A 20,849-nucleotide genomic window follows, 5' to 3' on the forward strand; every position below is an offset into this window, starting at 1 on the left:
TACTGAAAAAAGCAGGTCTAAACCCATCTTCTCTGTCTAGTTAACGACCTATAGCGAATATTCCTCTACTGACTAAAATGTTAGAGTCTATTATATCAGCTCAGCTCCATTCTTTTACCTTGCTAATTTGGATTTATACCTAATTTTAGTACTGAATCTTTACTAGTCTCACTAATTTCAAAGGTCCAGCAACTTAATTTGTGTAAGAAGTTTGCAATTTTGCTTCAATTTGATCTATCTGTGGCCTTTGACGTTGTTCACCATGATATTTTGATTTACAAACTTTCTGAGATTTCCCCAATGACTATACATTAAATCTATTTGCATGCACTGCTTTCATTGTATGCTACTAGATCTCATGCATATTCATTGGGGAAATCCTGAAAACCCGACTGGATTGCGGCCTCAAGGAGGGACTTTGACACCCCTGGATTATTGTAATGCTGTTTTCTTAAGCCTGACTAAGAAAAGTCTTCAAAGATTTCAGTTGATCCAGAATACTAGGTTGATCTTTGCAAAAAGTAAATCTGATCATGTTTCTCCGCTTTTGCTAAAACTTCACTGGCTTCCAATTATTTCTAGAGTCTATTTTAAATGTGTCTGCTTTACATTTAAGATCTTGCATGGCATCTTTCCTTCCTTCCTTCCTCTATTTTGGAATTCTACAAGACCTGAGATTACCAGACCTACTTCAAAACTTAAATTATCCTTTCCTACGCTAAAAGGCGTCATCTATACTGGAAAACTAGGGAAGTCTCTTCTTTTCAAAATCACTGAGTTCTGGAATAATTTTCCTGTCCAGTTGCGTGATCTGGGCTCTCTCCAATTATTCCAAAAACAACTGAAAACTTGGCTTTTTTAAAAATTGTGATCTTCGTCTCTATCTATATTATTATCCCTATTGTATTTTTTCTTTAATTTTCTGTAAACCGTGTCGAGCTCTATTTTTATGGAGAAGATGTGGTATATAAGCTTAAGGTTTAGTTTAGTTTATTATGTATTTGAGAGTCACAGCGGCTTACAAAACAAGTGATTACAAACAATACAATTAAATAGATAATCCTGTTCAATATATTTATGAGCGATATTGCCTCTTTGCAGATGATACCAAGATTTGTAACAGAGTGGACACCGAGGAGAGAGTGGAAAACAAGAAAAAGGATCTGCAAAAGTTAGAGGAATGGATTAATATCTGGCAACTAAAATTCAATGCAAAAAAATGCAGAGTAATGCATTTGGGGATTAGTAATTGGAAGGAGCCTTATGTGCTGGGAGGTGAGAGGCTGATATGCACGACCTTGGGGTGATAGTGTCCGAAGACCTAAAGGCAAATAAACAGTGTGACAAGGCAGTGGCTGTTGCCAGAAAGATGCTAAGCTGTATAGAGAGGCATAACCAGTAGAAGAAAGAAGGTGTTAGATGCCCCTCTACAGGTCGATGGTGAAGCCCCACTTGGAGTATTGTGTTCAATTTTGGAGACCGTATCTTACCATTACTATTTTGTATTTCACTGATTGTCCAGTTTTTCTCTTCTGTGGAAACCGCCTAGAATTATTTTGATTAAGGCGGTACGGTATAGCGGTATATAAGAAATAAAATCAATCAATCAAAAAATATAGAAAAATAAAGTTATGTTATGTGAAGTGAAGGACATAAAAAGACTTGAAGCAGTCCAGAGGAAGGTGATTAAAATGGTAGGAAGTTTGTGCCAGAAGACATATGAGGAGAGACTGGAAGCCCTTAATATGTATACCATTGAGGATAGAAGGGACAGGGGAGATATGATTCAGACGTTCAAATACTTCAAAGGTATTAACGCAGAACATAATCTATTCCAGAGAAAGGAAAATGGTAAAACCAGAGGCATAATATGAGGTTGAGGGGTGGTAGATTCAAGAGTAATGTTAGGAAATTCTTCTTTACGGAAAGGGTAGTTGATGCCTGGAATGCGCTCCTGAAGGAGGCGGTGGAGAGGAAAATGGTGACAGTTCAAATAAGCATGGGATGAATATAGAGGATCTCGAATCAGAAAACAATGGGTATATATTGAGGAACTAAGGCCAATACTGGGCAGACTTGCATGGTCTGTGTCCGTATATAGCCATTTGGTTGAGGATGGTCTGGGGTGGGCTTTGACGGCTGGGATGGTTTAGATGGGCTAAGGCACAGTACCGGGCAGAATTCTGTGTTTCTGGCCCAGAAATATCTAAGAAAAAGAACAATTTAAATTAAATCATTCAATTATAGAGTGTATGTTTGGGCAGACTGAATGGACCATTTGGGTGTTTATCTGCCGTCATTTACAATGGTTCTCTGTAATCCACTTCCATAAAATTATAAATAGCACCACAAGGTGCATATGCAGGATTATCATCAGCCACCATAAGGAATTGCCTAAACCGGTTCTGGTTTTACCTTATTGCGCACGTGAATTTGTGCTACTGAATTAGCCAATAATAGCACAATTCCATGCTACCAATTAAAGAATGACACTGTAACCCATTCTGAGTTCTCTGGAGAGGACAGGATATAAATCCAAATCAACAAACAGGGACAAAGTTTTTCCCCATCCCCACCTGCCTCCAGGCTATGACCCCCCTCCCCCTCCTGTTCCTGCGGGCTATGTCCCTGTTCCCACCCCATCCTCACAGGCTCTATTTGCAAGCTCTGTCCACATCCCTATGGACTATAACAGGGGTGGGCAAACTTTTTGACTCATGGGCCACAATGGGTTTTTAAATTTGACAGAGGGGCCAGACTGGACCAAGAGCTTCCTGGGCGTTATTTCCACTTCTGGCCGGCGGCCCAACATGTGCATGTGCGCGTGCATCTCGCAGAGCTGCGGCTGGCCATGGGGGAGTTCCAGGTGCACCATGTCTGGACAATTGCAACAATCATGACACCAGTTGCAGAAGCCTAAGAGAACACACTTGTATTCAGGTCCATCAGTATGTTATTATTCCCTGAGGGCTTAGGGGTTGATTTCCTAGAGGATGTGGTAACAGCAGTTATCTCTCTGGATTTAAAAAAGGTTGGCCAAATTCCTGTAGGAAAAGTCCACAGTTTGCTATTGAGACAGACATGGGGGAAGCCACTGCTTCTCCCAGTGATCACTAGTAGAGAACGACATGGAGATGGGTACCCGCAGGTTGGGGGACAGGGACATTCTCTAAAAGCTTGAGACCAGCCTTAAAGAAGATGCTCCAGCTAGTGTTTTGTATGGTGTTACGTGTCCCCTGAGGAAGGCATTTTACAAATCGAAACAGGTACCCTAGCACTTTGTCCTCATAATAGTTCTTCTAAGGACGGTAATGGAATTCTGTTCCTTGCCAGTTTTTAATAATTTTAGCTTATTTTACATTATTCTAATCTAGATTATTTATATTTTGTTCCCCTCTCTTTCTCTTTATACAAATTGTATTTCTGGCCTTCTCCATCTTGTATGGGTAAGTTAATGTTTGTCAGGGCGTTTGATTGTTTGTAATTTGTTTTGATATTATGGAAAACCGCTTTGAATTTTAATATCGAATTTTTAAATAAACCTGACAAAAACCAAATGATGCACACGTGCGGGGGGAGGAGCCTGCAGATTAAGAATGATCCCAGAGCCCCGCCCATCGCTGCGCGCGCCTCCTTATAGCCCTCTTCCCTTCCCGGCCACCCCCGCGCGCGCGCGCGCGCGCCTGTGCCCGGCTGTGACACGCAGCGCTCCCATTGGCTCCCCCGCTCCCACACAACTTCGATTCCCATTGGTGGACCTTGGCGCGAAGGTGAGCTGTCCGAGCCGCACACAGGGGCAGCGAACAATAGAGCCGAGCGCGAGCCCGCCCGCGGCACCGAAGCCTGAGGCAGCGCGAGGCTGTCCGCTGTCATGGCCGACAAGGAAGGTAGGTGGGCTTCGAGCGGGCCTGGACTGCGGCGGAAGTCGCTCGCTCCGGTTTACTTGCCCGCTGTCAGCCCGTGCCCTCCCCTCCTCCCACGTGTCACCCCCCCCGGTCCTGTCATCGCCTCCCTTCGACGCTCTGTCACCGAAATGGGGACAGACTTGGCGGGACGGGAAGGAGATGAGAGGGCAGGGGACGAAGAGGAGACCTGGATCGCTGCTACTCTTTGGGCTTTTGCCAGCTACTTGTGACTTGGGTTGGCCTCTGCCAAGGCGGCATATGGGACTAGAATCTTTGCTCTGACCCTCAAGGCTAGTCTTATGTTCTTGCTACTCTTTGGGGATGCCGCATGCAATGTTGCTACTCTGGGGATTCTGCATGCAATGTTGCTACTCTTTAGGGATGCCGCATGCAATGTTGCTACTCTGGGAATTCTGCATGCAGTGTTGCTACTCTGGGGGTTCCACATGGAGTGTTGCTACCATTTGGGGATTCTGCATGCAATGTTACTATTTAGGGATTCTGCATGCAATGTTGCTACTCTGGGAATAATGCATGCAATGTTGCTACTCTGGGGATTCTGCATGCAATGTTGCTACTCTGGGGGTTCCACATGGAGTGTTGCTACTCTTTGGGGATTCTGCATGCAGTGTTGCTATTCTGGGAATTTGCATGCAATGTTGCTACTCTGAGGTTCTGGAATTGTGCTACTATTTGGGGATTCTGCATGCAATGTTGCTACTCTTTGGGGATGCCGCATGCAATGTTGCTACTCTGGGAATTCTGCATGCAATGTTGCTACTCTGGGAATTCTGCATGCAATGTTGCTACTCTGGGGGTTCCACATGGAGTGTTGCTACTCTTTTGGGATTCTGCATGCAATGTTACTATTTGGGGATTCTGCATGCGGTGTTGCTATTCTGGGAATTTGCATGCAATGTTGCTACTCTGAGGTTCTGGAATTGTGCTACTATTTGGGGATTCTGCATGCAATGTTGCTACTCTTTGGGGATTCTGCATGGAGTGTTGCTACTCTGGGGATTCTGCATGCAATGTTGCTACTCTTTGAGGGTTCCTCATGGAGTGTTGCTACTCTTTGGGGATTCTGCATGCAATGTTACTATTTAGGAATTCTGCATGCAATGTTGCTACTCTTTGGGGGTTCCGCATGGAGTGTTGCTACTCTTTGGGGATTCTGCATGCAATGTTGCTATTTTGAGAATTCTGCATGCAATGTTGCTACTCTTTGGGGGATTCTTCATGCAATTCTGCTATTCTGGGAATTTGCATGCAATGTTGCTACTTTTTGAGGTTCTGGAATCATGCTACTATTTGGGGATTCTGCATGCAATGTTGCTACTCTTTGGGGGGTGCCGCATGGAGTGTTGCTACTCTGGGGATTCTCCATGCCTTGTTGCTACTCTTTGAGGTTCTGGAATCTTGATACTCTTTGGGGATGCCGCCTGCAATGTTGCTACTCTGGGGATTCTTCATGCAATGCTGCTATTCTGGGAATTTTCATGCAATGTTGCTACTCTTTGAGGGTCTGAAATGTTGCTACTCTTTGAGGTTCTGGAATGTTGCTACTTTGGGGATTCTGCATGCAATGTTGCTACTCTTTGAGGTTCTGGAATCTTACTACTCTTTGGGGGATTCTGCATGGAGTGTTGCTACTCTTTGAGGATTCTGCATGCAGTATTGCTATTCTTTGGGGTTCAGGAATGTTGCTACTAGTGATCTGGATTGGCCTCCATGAGGACAGGCTACTTGGCTAGATGGACCATTAGTCTGACCCAATAAGGCTATTCTTATGTTTTCTTTACAGAAAAGGTGGTAGATGCGTGGAATAGGCTCCTGGTGGAGATAGTGGAGACACTGTCTCTTAATTCAAGAACATGTGGGACAGGAACGTGGGACGCCGTAAACAGGATGCAGAAGCATCGGGCCCACCAGCCTTCCCCATCCCCCCCGACATCAATTTTGACATCGGAGAGGAAGTTACGGGCCAGCCAATCGCTGCCTTGCTGGCCCAGAACTTCCTCTCCAATGTCAGGGGGGAAGGCCGGTGGGCCCGTTGCTTCTGTGTCCTGTTTACAGCATCGGGAAGCAGGTAGAATGCGAAGGCAACGCAAGTCTATCACGGATTCCGGGATGGGCTCTGCGATCGACTCGCGTTGCATTCGTGATCTACTGGTCGACACGATTGACCTTTTGGGCACCTCTGCTCCATGACCTCACAATGCAAATGGTAAGAGCCTTAGCCTATAACCATAAAGCTCTATGACCTCACACTGCAGGTGTAAAGAGCCTTAGCTTATAACAATAAAGCTCTATGACCTCACAATGCAAGTGTTAAGAGCCTTAGCCTATAGGGATAGGAGGAGAATAGTGGATGCTTCAGATGGGCCATTTGGCCTTTATCTGCCATCATGTTTCTATAATTATAAAACTGTATGACCTCACAATGTAGGTGTAAAGAGCCTTAGCCTATAGGGAGAGGAGGAGATAATGGATGCTGCAGATGAGCCATTTGGCCTTTATCTGCCCTCAGGTTTCGATATTTCCCTGATGCCGTCCCCTCTCCAAATTTTGTAACCCTTCAATCTCACTCCCTCCCCCAACATGATGCCCCTATACCTATTCTTTCTTTACTCCTAGCTCCATAGGAGCTAGCTTTAGGGGTGCTGTGGGTGCTTGAACACCCCTAATGTTGAACACATTTTTTGACTGTGTTCAGGGAGAGATAATGTTCGTCAGGCTTAGCAGCCCCAATAATTTTGAAATACCAGCTCTTATGCCTAGCTTCCAAATTATTTCACCCCAAATGTGTCAGCCAATGTTGTTTTCTTTGCCCAAAATGCAGCAATAAGACTACTGAAAAACCTACAAGCCTGTGACCCAGTCTCTCCAGCACTGATATCAGTCCACTGGTTGCCCTTAACTAAATGCTGCATTTTCAAAGGCTTAGTTTTGGCATATAAATCCCTCTACCATGTGACACCCAAATACTTCTCAGACAAACTTCCTCTCTGTACCCCAAAGAGAATGCTACGCTCCCAAGATGAAATATGCCTACATACACCATCAGGACACTTCCTCCAACTCCAGACAGCCTGGAAATAATCCTATTCCCATTTCTTACTAAACCTCTGGAACAGCCTACTTCCTCTGTCAAAGCCCTTAAAGAACTTCTTAACTTTGGAAAAGATGTGAAAACATGTGAAAACCTACTTTTTTGCCTAGTCACTCGCTCAATCTTTCACCAGCATCATTAAGTAATCCTATATGAAAATATATTGCAACAGACTGTATGTAAACCCTATATTGTAACACTGTGAATATAAACTGTAACCCGTTCTGACACTCTTTGGAGAGGATGGGATATAAATCTAAATAAATACATAAATAAAAAGCTAGGCAAGAAATGCATTATGTAACCTAATACAGAAATCACATTACTGCACCATTTCTAAGAATGCTCCTAGTTTTCTTTCAAAGCTTTACTAATAATTTTTCACTCTTGAAATCCAGAATATTTCTGAGTTTCTTGCTCTTGCTATTGCTGTAAGGAATTTCAGCTTTTTATCAAAATATTCAGTTAATTTGTTCTGCGTTTCTTTTTCTAGCAGCCTTTGATGATGCTGTAGAGGAACGGGTCATCAATGAGGAATATAAAATCTGGAAAAAGAATACTCCTTTTTTATATGACCTAGTGATGACACATGCCCTAGAGTGGCCCAGTTTAACTGCTCAGTGGCTTCCTGATGTCACAAGGTAAGTTATGGCTGATGCACTGGAATCAGAGTTACCATATTTTTTGCTCCATAAGACACACTCCCCCCCCCCAAATTGGGTGGAAATAAGGGTGGGTCTTATGGAGCGAATACCCAACCCCAACCTCCCCCCTTACCTTGTTTTACTTCCTCTGGCGGTCCTGCCCTTCCCTACCAACAAATGTGTTGAATGTATTTTTACACTCAGAGCTGCGATGGAAGCAGAAAACAACTTTATTTACAGACCCCACCTGCCACCTTAAAGAGGGCGGGCATCACGCATTCATCTTCCTTTAAAGGCAATAGGGCAGAAATAGACAGGAAATAGCCAATTAGTGCGTGGGGGTGGAGGCTAAACGACATGATGGACGGAGCCCTGATCCACTCACTATTGCAAAGAAGAAAACGTGGAGCTGGTGGGGGCGGGGGGCGGAGAGGGGTGGGTCCTAGGTGCTGTAGTTGGCTCAGGCTCTCCGGGGACTGGGGGTGGTTTTGTCAGTGCACCTCCCCGTCTCACCACTGAGCACACAAAGATCAGAATGGCTGCTCCTCAGAAAGTTTGTATAGTGGGCTCAGGAAACTGGTAGGAACACTGGCATGGATTGGGACAGATAGAGGATCGGGGACTGTGGACTGGGACTTGAGTTTATGCAGCACCAAAACTGCTCCAGGGAGCAGCATCCAGAGTCAGCGAGTTCTGTGCAGCGATTTTCACTTGCAGAGAGAAATCAACGAGGAAAAAAGTGGCATCTCTTTCAGAGGTGTCTAGCAATGTGGGTTGAGAGTTAGGGAATCTGAGATTCAAATTCTGCTTTTCCCATTGATGCTTCTTGTGGCCTTGGGCAAGTCACTTAACCCTCGCGCCTGCCTTTTTGCACCGCTGCTGCTGCAGCTAGCTCGGGAGTCAGCCAGAGGGAAGGGCAGGACCGCCATACCGCCGGAGGAACTAAAATAAGGTACAGGGGGTGCTTGGGGCCCTGCCTGCCTGCCTTTTGCCTCGGGGTGGGGGGCCCTGCCTGCCTGCCACTAGGCCTTCCTGCCCTGTGCTCTGTCCCGGTATACCAATAGACCACCAGAGGGGAACAGGGTACAGAGCCTAACAAAGAGTATGTTGTTGGGTGCAGAGCCTGGCAGGGAGAATTTGATTCAGAATGTTTTTTTTCTTGTTTTGCTCCTCTAAATCTAGAGTGTCTTATGTGCAGGTGCGTTTTATGGAGTGAAAAATATGGTAATCAGCTTCTCTTGTTAAGGATGAAAGACCATTTCTCAAGACTCTGGAGATATTTTCAGGCTCACGAGTGCTGAGTTGATTAATGCATTTCTAATTAAGACAGTTCAGGTCCATTCAGCAGACCTATTGCTGCTGCAGATTAAGTATACCAGCTCTGATGCTTATGTGTCTGATGTTGCAGGCCTGAGGGGAAAGATTTCAGTATCCACCGCCTGGTGCTTGGGACTCACACCTCAGATGAACAGAACCACTTGGTGATTGCCAGCGTGCAGCTGCCCAATGATGATGCCCAGTTTGATGCCTCACATTATGACAGTGAGAAAGGAGGTAGGAGAACAAGCAGTACTAGAGTAGTCTTTGTACAGATGACGGATGCCTTGAGCTCTCCTGGGGTTTCCATTCATCTTATTCCTTCATAGAAAGGGAAAAAAAAGTGTTCTGAAAGCTTTAAAAAGAGAGAAACAGCATTGGTTATTGTGGAATTCTCATCTGCTCTGGTGGGACTTTTCCAGCCTGATGTAATTCTGTGCTATAAAAAAAACAGACTATAATACTGAAGTCACTTAAGTACTGTTGAAGGCTAATAAAGCAGAGCTACAAAACCTAGAGGATCTATTTAAATTTGATATTTTTCATGTTACTAAACTTCCCCATATTAGCTTAGCTTGGAAAATCTTTGCAATAGGGACTTTATAAACATGGTTTAAAGTCTGATGTTGTGTTATATAAATCTTGTCTAAAAGAGATTTGAGAAATGGGTGAAGAGAAGTACAATCATTTACATATTTGGGTTTACATGTTATCCCAGGACAAGCAGGCATGATATTCTCACATGTGGGTGACGTCATCTACGGAGCTCCAGCGCGGACAGCTTTTCAAGCAAACTTGATTGAAGTTTCAAGTTTGCTATGCTGCACCACACATGTGCATGCCTTCTTACCCACTAGAGGGCGCATCCCCACCTCGTGGTCCTCGGTTCAGTTTTTTCCGCGGAGCCAGAAGCCCTGTGGAATTTGTGCTCTTCTAATTTGCCTTCTGACACCGCAGCTGAGTGGTTTTTTCTCGGTCGCTGTGCTTAATTTGTGTTTTTATTTTGTTCGTGTTTCTTTTTTCGTAAAAAAAAAAAAACAAACCTTTTTCGTTCGGCTCCGGGGGCTCCCGGTAGCCGCGGTCGCGGGACCTCGTTCGTTCCCGGCCGGTTTTTGGGCCCATGTCCCGTCCCTTGACGGGCTTTAAAAAGTGCACCCGGTGTGATCGGCTGCTTTCAATCACCGATCCCCACCGGTGGTGCTTACTTTGTCTGGGTCCTGAGCACCCGACCGACTCCTGCACTCGGTGCTCTACTTTTCAGCCGAGAGCTCTCCGCCGCCGTCGCGCTCGGATGGCGGAGCTCTTCGCTGTCGACCCCGCGGCGGGGAAGGCCTTGACGTCGGCCTCGGCTTCGGCCCCAGCCTTGACCTCGGCCTCGACTCCCTCGACCTCGCCCCGACAGCCTGCTTCGTCGAAGCCGGCATCCTCGACCCCGAAGTCGACGGTGGGTAAGTCCTCACTTCCTTCTTCTCTTCCAGCCTCGAAGAAGCCATCCTCGGGCTCATCGACGGGGGCGGGTGGGTCGTCCTCGGCCCCGCCCCGAGCGTCGAAGTCGGGTGCCCCACGGGAATACTCGAGACCGAGGTCGCCCTCGAGGGAGCACCCGCCGGCCCAGGATCTGCCGACTATGATGGGGGTTCCCGTTTTTCAAGACTTGCTCCGTGCGCTCATTGCCTCGGAACTGTCCGGTGCCCTCGCGCACCTCCAGCCGTCTTCGGCCTCGGTCTCGGTACCCTTGACTTCGGCCCCCGGGGTGGCTTCGGCCTCGACCCCGACCTTGCCCTCGACCTCGGTTGACCAGCCTGAGCGGAGCGTGCGGCCTCGGGACAAGGTGCGGAGGGTTCGGAGGATCTCTTCCTCTTCTTCCTCGTCGAGGTCCTCCCGGGGCTCCTCTCCCTCAGGTCGGCCTCGGGCGAAGCATCGGCCGAGGAAGCCCAAACGTCAACGGGGCTCTCCTCGACGCCGCGGTTGCTCCTCGCCGACCGAGGCTGAGACCCTGCGGGTCTCCGAGCTCCGCCTCAATAATCCGAGGCTTTTCTGTTCCTCTGAGGTGGAGTTTTCGAGGGACTCTTCGCCGAGACGGAAGGGGCGTGCCTCGGTGCCTCATATCCCGGGGACTTCCCGCAGGGGTTTGGGCTGGCTTCGTCCCCTCGAGTCTTCACGAAGTGTATGGTGGTGGTCGCGGCGGCCCTGAGATCTCGGGGCCTGCAGGTCTTCCCCTACCTGGACGATTGGCTGATCAAGGCATCCTCCAGGGAAGGGGTTATTTCAGCGACCCGACAGACTATCATCTTCCTTCAACGTCTGGGGTTCGAGGTGAACTTTTCCAAGTCCCAACTGTGCCCTGCTCAATCCCTTCAGTTTATCGGGGCCGTGCTGGACACGGTTCGCCTCCGTTCGTTCCTTCCTCCTCCGCGGTTGGAGGCCTTGCTTCGCCTGTCTCGACAGGTTTTGCTGCTGCCCTCAGTTTCGGCGCAGCGCCTGATGGTTCTGCTCGGCCACATGACGTCGACGGTCCATGTCACTCCGTTCGCCCATTTGCACCTGAGGCTTCCTCAGTGGACCTTGGCCTCCCAGTGGCGTCAGGATCGGGACCCAGTCTCATCCCCTATAACAGTGACGCCTTCCTTGAGACGCTCGCTCCGTTGGTGGACCAACTCTTCCAATCTTTCCGGGGGTTTGCTCTTTCTCGTTCCTCCGCATCGCAAGGTCCTGACCATGGACTCTTCGGAGTACGCGTGGGGGGCGCATCTAGACGGTCTGCGGACTCAAGGTCTATGGTCGGCGGAGGACCGACGTTGTCACATCAATGTTTTGGAGCTTCATGCCATTTTTCTGGCGGCTCGAGCGTTCTGCCACCTGCTGCACGATCAGGTAGTCCTCTTGCAGACGGACAACCAGGTGGCCATGTATTATGTGAACAAGCAAGGGGGAACGGGCTCTTGGTCCCTGTGCCTAGAAGCCCTGCGCCTTTGGGAATGGGCGGTCTCCCAGAACATCTTCCTACGTGCGGTTTACATTCAGGGAGAGAGGAACTGTCTGGCGGACAAACTCAGTTGTCTTCTCCAGCCGCACGAGTGGTCGCTCAACTCCCAAGTTCTGCGCGAGGTCTTCGACCGCTGGGGGACTCTTCAGGTGGATCTGTTTGCCTCCCCGGAGACTCACAAACTGCCCCTCTATTGTTCCCAGATGTACTCCCAGGACCGTCTCGAGGCCGATGCCTTTCTGCTCGACTGGGAGGGGAGGTTCCTTTATGTGTTTCCTCCTTTCCCTCTGATCTTGAGGACGTTGGTACATCTCAAGTCGACCAGGGCCACTATGATCCTCATTGCGCCTCGTTGGCCACGGCAGCACTGGTTCTCCCTACTCCTTCAACTCAGTGTCAGGGAGCCGCTGCTTCTACCTGTTTTTCCCTCTCTGCTGTCTCAGTCGGGGTTCGCTGTTGCATCCCAATCTTCAGTCTTTACATCTGACGGCTTGGTTCCTTTCCCCTTGACTTCTCCGGTTTCTCAGTCTGTGAGGGAGGTTCTGGAAGCCTCGCGCAAGGTCTCAACTAGGCTTTGTTATTCCCAGAAGTGGACCAGATTTTCATCCTGGTGTTCCTCGAACCATCTGGATCTGAGTTCGGTTCCGGTGTCTTCGGTTCTGGAATATTTGTTGCATTTGTCCAAGTCTGGGCTGAAGACGACTTCCATTCGGGTGCATCTCAGTGCTATTGCTGCTTTCCATCGGCATTTCGAGGGTCGATCTCTCTCTCTTCATCCTCTGGTGATTTGTTTCATGAGGGGTCTAGTCAATGTTAATCCTCCTCTGAAACCTCCTCCTGTAGTTTGGGATCTTAATGTGGTTCTGGCTCAGCTGATGAAACCTCCTTTTGAGCCTATTGACAAGTCCCTTCTTAAGTTTCTCACTTGGAAGGTGATTTTTTTGCTTGCGCTCACATCCGCTCGTCGAATTAGTGAACTGCAGGCTTTGGTTGCGGACCCACCCTTTACTGTGTTCCATCATGACAAGATGGTTCTTCGCACCCATCCTAAATTTTTACCTAAGGTTGTGTCTGATTTCCACCTCAATCAGTCCATTGTTCTTCCGGTGTTTTTCCCGAAGCCCCACTCTCATCCTGGGGAGGCGGCACTTCACACGCTTGACTGTAAGAGGGCGTTGGCTTTTTATCTTCAACGCACCAAGTCTCATTGGTAGGTTCCTCAATTGTTTTTGTCCTTTGATCTTAATCGATTTGGACGTCCTGTTTCCAAGCGCACCTTGTCCAACTGGTTGGCTGCTTGTATTTCTTTTTGCTACGCTCAGGCTGGTCTCGAGCTGCATGGTCGGGTCACGGGACATAAGGTCCGAGCGATGGCAGCTTCTGTTGCTTTCCTCCGGTCTACTCCGGTAGAGGATATCTGCAAGGCTGCCACTTGGTCTTCGGTTCATACTTTCACCTCCCATTACTGCCTGGATACGTTATCCAGGAGTGACGGGCGGTTTGGCCAGTCAGTTTTGCGAAATCTGTTTTCCTAATTGCCATCCTCCCTCCTGCCCTTTTTTGGTTGGCTTGGAGGTCACCCACATGTGAGAACATCATGCTTGCTTGTCCTGGGATAAAGCACAGTTACTTACCGTAACAGGTGTTATCCAGGGACAGCAGGCATATATTCTCACAACCCGCCCTCCTCCCCGGGGATGGCTTGTTTGCTGGCTATGGAACTGAGGACCACGAGGTGGGGATGCGCCCTCTAGTGGGCAAGAAGGCATGCACATGTGTGGTGCAGCATAGCAAACTTGAAACTTCAATCAAGTTTGCTTGAAAAGCTGTCCGCGCTGGGGCTCCGTAGATGACGTCACCCACATGTGAGAATATATGCCTGCTGTCCCTGGATAACACCTGTTACGGTAAGTAACTGTGCTTTTTGGTACATAGCTATCTGCACCAAAAGCAGATGCTAAATGTGGTGGAAATTCAGGATCTTCTACCAAAGGTTTATATTGCTCTCAATATTTATTATCCCAAATTTGTTTTAGAGACTCTGGATTTTAGATGGTCTGATTCTGCTATTTTGTTTTTCTTAGACTCTATGGATCAGGCTTGATAACAGATGGGCAGTTTATCCCCTATTTCCTTCCAGTGGCATATTTGTCCTTCCCCCTCCCACACTAAAGGTTAATAAATAAGCCTTGCATTTCTGTAACTTGATAAGCTGCAGTTCACTCATTGCCATGGCATCACTGTGATTTTAACATCTAAAACCTTTTAAAATGTTAGGGAATACTAGATGACTCGATAAGAAAAGGGAAATAGAGTAAATTGTTCTATGGTCACTTTTGGGGATGTTTTATTTACCAATTCTCCCCCCCCCCATTTCTGCTTTTTCAGAGTTTGGTGGATTTGGTTCTGTAAGTGGGAAAATTGAAATTGAAATTAAAATAAATCATGAAGGAGAAGTGAATCGAGCACGATACATGCCTCAGAATCCCTGCATTATTGCCACCAAGACCCCCTCTAGTGATGTGCTGGTTTTTGACTACACTAAGCATCCTTCCAAACCAGGTATCGGTGGTTCCTCTATACTTTTCCAAGCCAGGCATCTATTCTTGAGCAGTCCTTTTTTTTATATATGTTAAAATCCAGGCATTTGTCTAGAACAGGGATAGGCAATTCTGGTCCTTGAGAGCCACAGGCAGGTCAGGTTTTTAGGATATCCATAATGAATATATATGAGATGGATTTGCATGCACTGCCTCCTTGAGATGCAAATCTATCTCATGCATATTTATTGTGGATATTCTGAAAACCTGACCTGCCTGTGGCTCTCGAGGACCAGAATTGCCTACCCCTGGTCTAGAAGAAGGTGTTCTCAACACAGTTCTCAGGACCCACTAGCTAGTTGGGATTTTAGAATATCCACAATGAATATACATGAGATACATTCACATGCAGTACCTCAATTCTATGCAACTTTTTGCTGATATTCTGAAATGCTAACTGGCTCAGTATGTGTCCCAAGGACTGCAATGAGAAGAACCACTAGAAATTAGAAGAATCCAGTTTTTATTGCTATCCTTTGTAAATTTGTAAATACAATTTTGAAATGTTAAAATGCTGAACTTGAATATCATCAAGACACTTGATATTATTTCAGATCCCTCTGGCGAATGTAATCCAGACCTGCGTCTCCGTGGACACCAAAAGGAGGGCTATGGGCTTTCCTGGAACCCGAATCTTAGCGGGCACTTGCTCAGTGCCTCAGATGATCATGTAAGAACTTTCAAAGTTCTTTGTTCTTGTTCATGGCAGAGGCAGTTCTTTCTCAAGCTCTACGAGGGATTTCTTTATCTAATGACACGTTGGTGGTTTCTCTTCCTTATTTCAGACCATATGTTTGTGGGATATTAGTACTGTCCCAAAGGAAGGGAAGGTGGTGGATGCAAAAACCATATTTACGGGGCACACAGCAGTGGTGGAAGACGTTTCCTGGCACCTGCTCCATGAGTCCCTCTTTGGATCTGTGGCTGATGATCAGAAACTCATGATGTAAGGAACAGTTAAATCTTTATGAAAAACAAAATTATGTTTTCAGTGAGATCAGTATTTATGCTGGTAGCATAATCTTCCATGTGGATGGGACAAAATAGTAACTGAAGCACAGCAAACAATTCCCCCCACCCTTTACAAAACTGTAGCGCAGTTTTTAGTGCCAGCTGTGGCAGTAACAGCTTTGATGCTCGTAGAAATTCTGAGCGTCAGAGCTGTTGCTGCGACCATTGCTAAAAACACTAGCATGGTTTTGTAAAAGGGGGGGAAGTTAGGATAATTATTTATTTAACAGACATTTTTAAACCTATATACACTGCTCATATTAACAGTAGTAGTAGTACAAAGTGTTCTTGTTTCTTTTTATGATGAGCAGGCCTCTAGGCAAGAAGAAGAATTTTTTTTGGTATATTTTTCATTCTGGTTAAAGTATGTACAACTTGTTTTATTCTGTATTTATTAGGAATGTGAAATATATGAACAGTTTATCAATATGTATAACCTTAGACTAGATTGAATTTGTATATTTAAATGCTTGCCCTGAACTTGGATTGGGAAAGAGTTTAGTCCCTACCCCAGAGAGCTTCCAGTTGATAAAGGTTTGTTGTTGTTTTTTTACCTGAGGTAATGGAAGCTTCTCTATTTCTTTTTTTTTTTTTTTATATATAAATTTTTATTGAAAAGTTTTCAAAATATTGTACAATAGTAGCAAACCGCAAGAAACATGAAACATCAGATACAAGTCCAATACAGGTAAAGCAGTGGTAAAAACAAGAATACCACAACCCAAAATCAAAAACAATACCATCCAACCACATCTAATCCTCCCCGTCCCCACCCCCCCTCAAGCTCATGTTCCCCATCCCTAATTACCCCCTAATCCCCCCCCCTTCCCCATTCACTTAGCAGACAACAGAACCTCCAGTACAAGGAGATCCCCTAGAGTGCATCCAGGATGTCTTCCAACTTACTCCAAGTGTGGAAATAAGTGATATAGGTGTGGCGTCTTTTAGCCACGGCTATCTCCATCCTCCCCAAGGATAACAATCGGTTAACCCATGCAGTATAAGAGGGGGCCTCTGTATTTTTCCAATGGTTGGCAATGAGGCATTTCGCAGCTGCCAACCCCCAACGAAGGAACTTAGTTTGCCAGGTATGCTCCCTAATATTATATAATCCTAAAAGGCAACTCAGCGGGGAAAGTAAAACACATTCACCCAGACACTCAGATACAGTACCAATCACCGCCTTCCAAAAGGAATTGAGAACCCCACAGTCCCACCAGATATGTAAAAATGACCCCACATGGGAGCCACATCTCCAACATTGATCAGAGGCTCCTGGAAACATTCTATGCAAGCGTTCCGGAGTATAGTACCACCTTGTAAGAACCTTGTAAGCGTTTTCTTGAATCAAAGCACAGGAGGAGGCCTTATATACCTCCCTACATATTACCTCCCAATCTTTAGCTGTTAACCGGGAGTTTAAATCCCTCTCCCAGTGCTGACGAAACAAAGGAGTAATAGGTGAGTATCCCCTCCTATATTGATACAGTACCGATAATGATTTATGAATTTTCTGAAGTATCAGCCAGAGGTTTTCCAACGTTTCCCTCTCAAGCGGCAGTCTAGAGTCCCAACCCTGAGCGTGCATAAAATGTCTAATTTGAAAGTAAACGAAACAATCACCATCCGGTAAGTCATATTTCTGTTGGATTGCTTTAAAAGAAACAATCCCAGTTGTCCCCATTAAATCTCTAAATACTTGAATCCCCTTTTGAGACCATCGATGAAAAACCCGATTGTCACGACCTGCTGAAAATTGAGGTTCAGCCGTGATAGTAGCCAGGGAAGATACCAATGCCCCCCCTCCCAAAGTAGTACGCACCTGGTTCCATACCCTTGCCAAATGTTGTACAAAGGGGTTTGATATGCTCTGAACCCATGAACGCTGCGGGCCAGATGTCCACAACCTATATTTCAAAGACTCCAAACCACTATATCGCTGTTCCAGCTGTACCCCACTTTTGTGTTCTCCCAGTTCCCAATCAAGCACTAGCTTCAGCTGTGCCGCTTGATAATACCACACCAGATTAGGTAACCCTCTACCCCCCTCTTCCCGAGGAGCCCACAACAAAGATTGGGCAAGTCGTGGGGATTTACGCTGCCAAATAAAGGTGCGGATTTCTCTGCTTAATCTTCTCAGTTCCCCTAAAGGAACCGATACTGGCAAAGTCTGAAATAGGAACAACAATCTAGGAAGTACATTCATTTTAATGATCGCAATCCTACCCCACCAAGATAGCCATAGGCCGTTCCAGCGCTGTAAGTCAGCCCTTATACGGCTATAAATAGGCAAATAATTTTTCTCATATATCCTCCCAATATCCGATGGAATAAAAATGCCCAAGTATTTAATCCCATGGCTAGCCCATTTAAAGGGAAAAGTCCCCTTCAACCCATCCACCTCCCCCTGTGTCAAGGTCAGATTCAAGATTTCCGTTTTAGCCAAGTTTATTTTAAATCCAGAGATCTGTCCATAGGTGTCAAATAACTGTAATAAGTGGGGTATAGAATTCTCAGGTTGTCCCACATATAGTAAAATATCGTCCGCAAACATCGCTATTCGATGATCCACCCCCCCACTAACGACCCCAACTAACGATAGGTGATGTCTAATGGCCAAAGCAAGGGGTTCAAGGTACACTGCAAACAATAATGGAGAGAGGGGACATCCCTGCCGAGTTCCCCGAAAGATGGGAAAAAAGTCAGTATAAGATTGATTAATCCGCAAGCATGCCCGCGGAGCAACATACAGAGCCCGAACCCAATCTCCAAACGGACCCCCTAGTCCCATCCTATCCATGACATCCCATAGAAATCCCCAGAGAACCCGATCGAATGCCTTCTCGGCATCAACTGAGATCAAAACCACCTTTTCCCGACCAGTACCCGCTTCCCAAAGTAAATTAAGGGTTCTCCTAATATTATCGCTCACCTGTCTCCGTTGTATAAACCCCGCTTGATCTTGATGGATCAGGGAAGGCAGTACCCTCCCCAAACGCTGGGCTAGAACCTTAGCCAAAATTTTTGCATCTAAGTTCAGCAATGATATGGGCCGATAAGACCCACATAATAAAGGATCTCTACCCGGTTTGGGCAATATAACCACCCCAGCCTCTCCCATCGTAGACGGCAACTTGCCACCAGTAAAAATTCCATTAGCCACCCGGACCAGAAGAGGCCCCAATTGCTCCGAGAATTGTTTATAATAACGACTAGTATACCCATCCAACCCTGGGGATTTACCATTCTTCAAACCCCCAATCACCCCCAAGATCTCAGAGAGTTGTATCGGTTCTCTTAAATACTCCTGATCCGCCTCTGCTAGCTTAGGTATCTGCAGTGAATCCAGAAATCCAGACTGCACTCCAGCGTCTAGCGGCCCCGGCTGTCCATAAAGCCCAGAGTAGAAGTCCCGGAACTCACGTTGGATAGCAGAGTCCGTAACTTGTAGATCCCCCCCTGATTCTCCCTTAATACAAGTGATAGTTAACCGATTTTGTTTGATACGAATATATCTAGCCAGTTGAGCACTAGCCTTATTGCTATGCTCATAAATATTGAGACGAAATCTCTCGCGCATACGCTCCGTTTCCTCTACCTGGAGCTGATACAATTCATCCCGGACTCTTTGCAGTTGAACCAAAGTTTGGGGGTCTCTCGTGTTCTGGTGGTTCAACTCCAACTGGGTCAGTCGGGTTCTCAATTGAAGAAAGGCTCGGGCTCTCTGTTTTTTAAATCTAGCCCCCCACTTAATAAGCTCTCCCCGGGCTACTGCTTTCAGGGCATCCCACAGAATGGCGTCGGATACCTCACCATTGTCATTCATCTCCAAATATTCTCTCATAGTGTTTTCCACCGCAGTGACCACCTGGGGGGAACTCAGCAGGGATTCATTAAGCCTCCAATATGTACCTCCCCCCGGATCTAGCATGCCAGTGCAAGATATCCACACCGGTGCATGATCCGAGACATGCATCGGTTCTATCTCCGCAACTCGCAGCCCCCCTGCTTGGTTCCTATGAATCCATATCCCATCCTGTCTAGTATAAGTGTTCTGTGCATGGGAATAGAAAGTATATGATCTCTGAGCACCATGAAGCAATCGCCAGCCATCAACTAGGCCAAGCGAACCCATCAGATCGCGAAATGCAGCGGCTGACTTTCTCGTTGATCTACGCCCTCCCCCTGAATGATCTACAACCGGGTCTGGAGGGACATTAAAGTCACCTCCCAAATATACCGCTCCTTGCGTAAAGGTGTGTAGAGCCCCCTTCAAGTTCCGATAGTATGCTGCTTGTCCCGCGTTAGGACCATAAAGATTGATAATAGTCAGAGGACGACCTTGAAGCAAACCTTTCACCGCTAGACATCTACCCTCTCTATCCCTATAGACATGTTCCACCTGTAATCCCAGTCCCTTGCGTGCCAGAATAGCCAATCCTCCTGCCCTTTTTGTAGCCCCCTCCCCTTGATGGGTCCAGAGCATATCAAACTGTGGTCGTTGAAGCAAAGATACATCCCTAGGTCTCAAGTGCGTCTCTTGCAGGAGACATATGTCCCACTTCATACGATGGAGGTCTCGGAAGACTATACTCCTTTTACCCGGACTATTGAGCCCATTTACATTCCAGGAGCCTATGATCAATTCCGGATCTTTCCCTGGGGACCTCCCAACACCCAAGCTCCGCTGCCCGCTAGACCCCATGCAAACAGACCCCCCCCTCCCCCCTCCCCCCCTCCAATTAGCTGATTCTCCAAGTTTCGAATCAGCCATACGAAGAAAATGAGTCATACTGAAAAGGCCCATAATTAGCACCTAGTATTGCTTAACCTCCCCTTCCAACCCCCCTATTCCTCAGGCATACATATAAAACACACACTCAAGCAAGCACTCCATCCAAGCCCGTATTGTTATATAACCATCCCTATCTGCATAAAGCAAGCACGCATAACAAGCAGAATAACCATTCCCTAGGGAACAAGCATGCCATTTTCAACCAACAGAATAACAAAATCTCAGTTGTAGTCCAAAGATACTGAAGACAGGTTTCCCTCTGGAGAACCGGATCAGGTAACTGAGGTAGAGGGTTGACCGTCCTCAGTAGTGCTCTGGGAGGCGCCAGCTCTGATCTCCGGTACTGTTCCCGATATGACTCGATCAGAGGTGTCGTGCTGCATCCGACATCCAAGGTCCTTCATCGCCATCCATGCATCAGCCACATTGTCCACCTTCCGGTGAGTCCCATTGATGGTGAAATGTAATCCAAAAGGAAA

The 20,849-nt window shown here is 46.8% G+C and overlaps 1 protein-coding gene across 4 annotated transcripts in view; it reads left to right on the plus strand.

Moving 5' to 3' along the window:
* Positions 1-3,645: 3,645 nt before the first annotated feature.
* The window catches only part of RBBP4 (RB binding protein 4, chromatin remodeling factor), a 39,639-nt gene continuing 22,435 nt past the window's right edge, over positions 3,646-20,849 (plus strand). The window contains exons 1-6 of one of the 4 annotated variants that reach the window (XM_033953920.1): positions 3,646-3,770; positions 7,511-7,658; positions 9,070-9,215; positions 14,353-14,526; positions 15,119-15,234; positions 15,350-15,510. In XM_033953920.1, the coding sequence (XP_033809811.1) occupies positions 7,600-7,658; positions 9,070-9,215; positions 14,353-14,526; positions 15,119-15,234; positions 15,350-15,510 (656 nt within the window). In that variant the 5' untranslated portion in view covers positions 3,646-3,770; positions 7,511-7,599. Of the gene's footprint in view, positions 3,888-7,510; positions 7,659-9,069; positions 9,216-14,352; positions 14,527-15,118; positions 15,235-15,349; positions 15,511-20,849 lie in introns of all 4 variants that reach the window. The other 3 variants (XM_033953918.1, XM_033953919.1, XM_033953921.1) reach the window with 3 other exon arrangements.

This window comes from Geotrypetes seraphini, chromosome 8 (assembly GCF_902459505.1).
Source record: "Geotrypetes seraphini chromosome 8, aGeoSer1.1, whole genome shotgun sequence".
Lineage (NCBI taxonomy): Eukaryota > Metazoa > Chordata > Amphibia > Gymnophiona > Dermophiidae > Geotrypetes > Geotrypetes seraphini.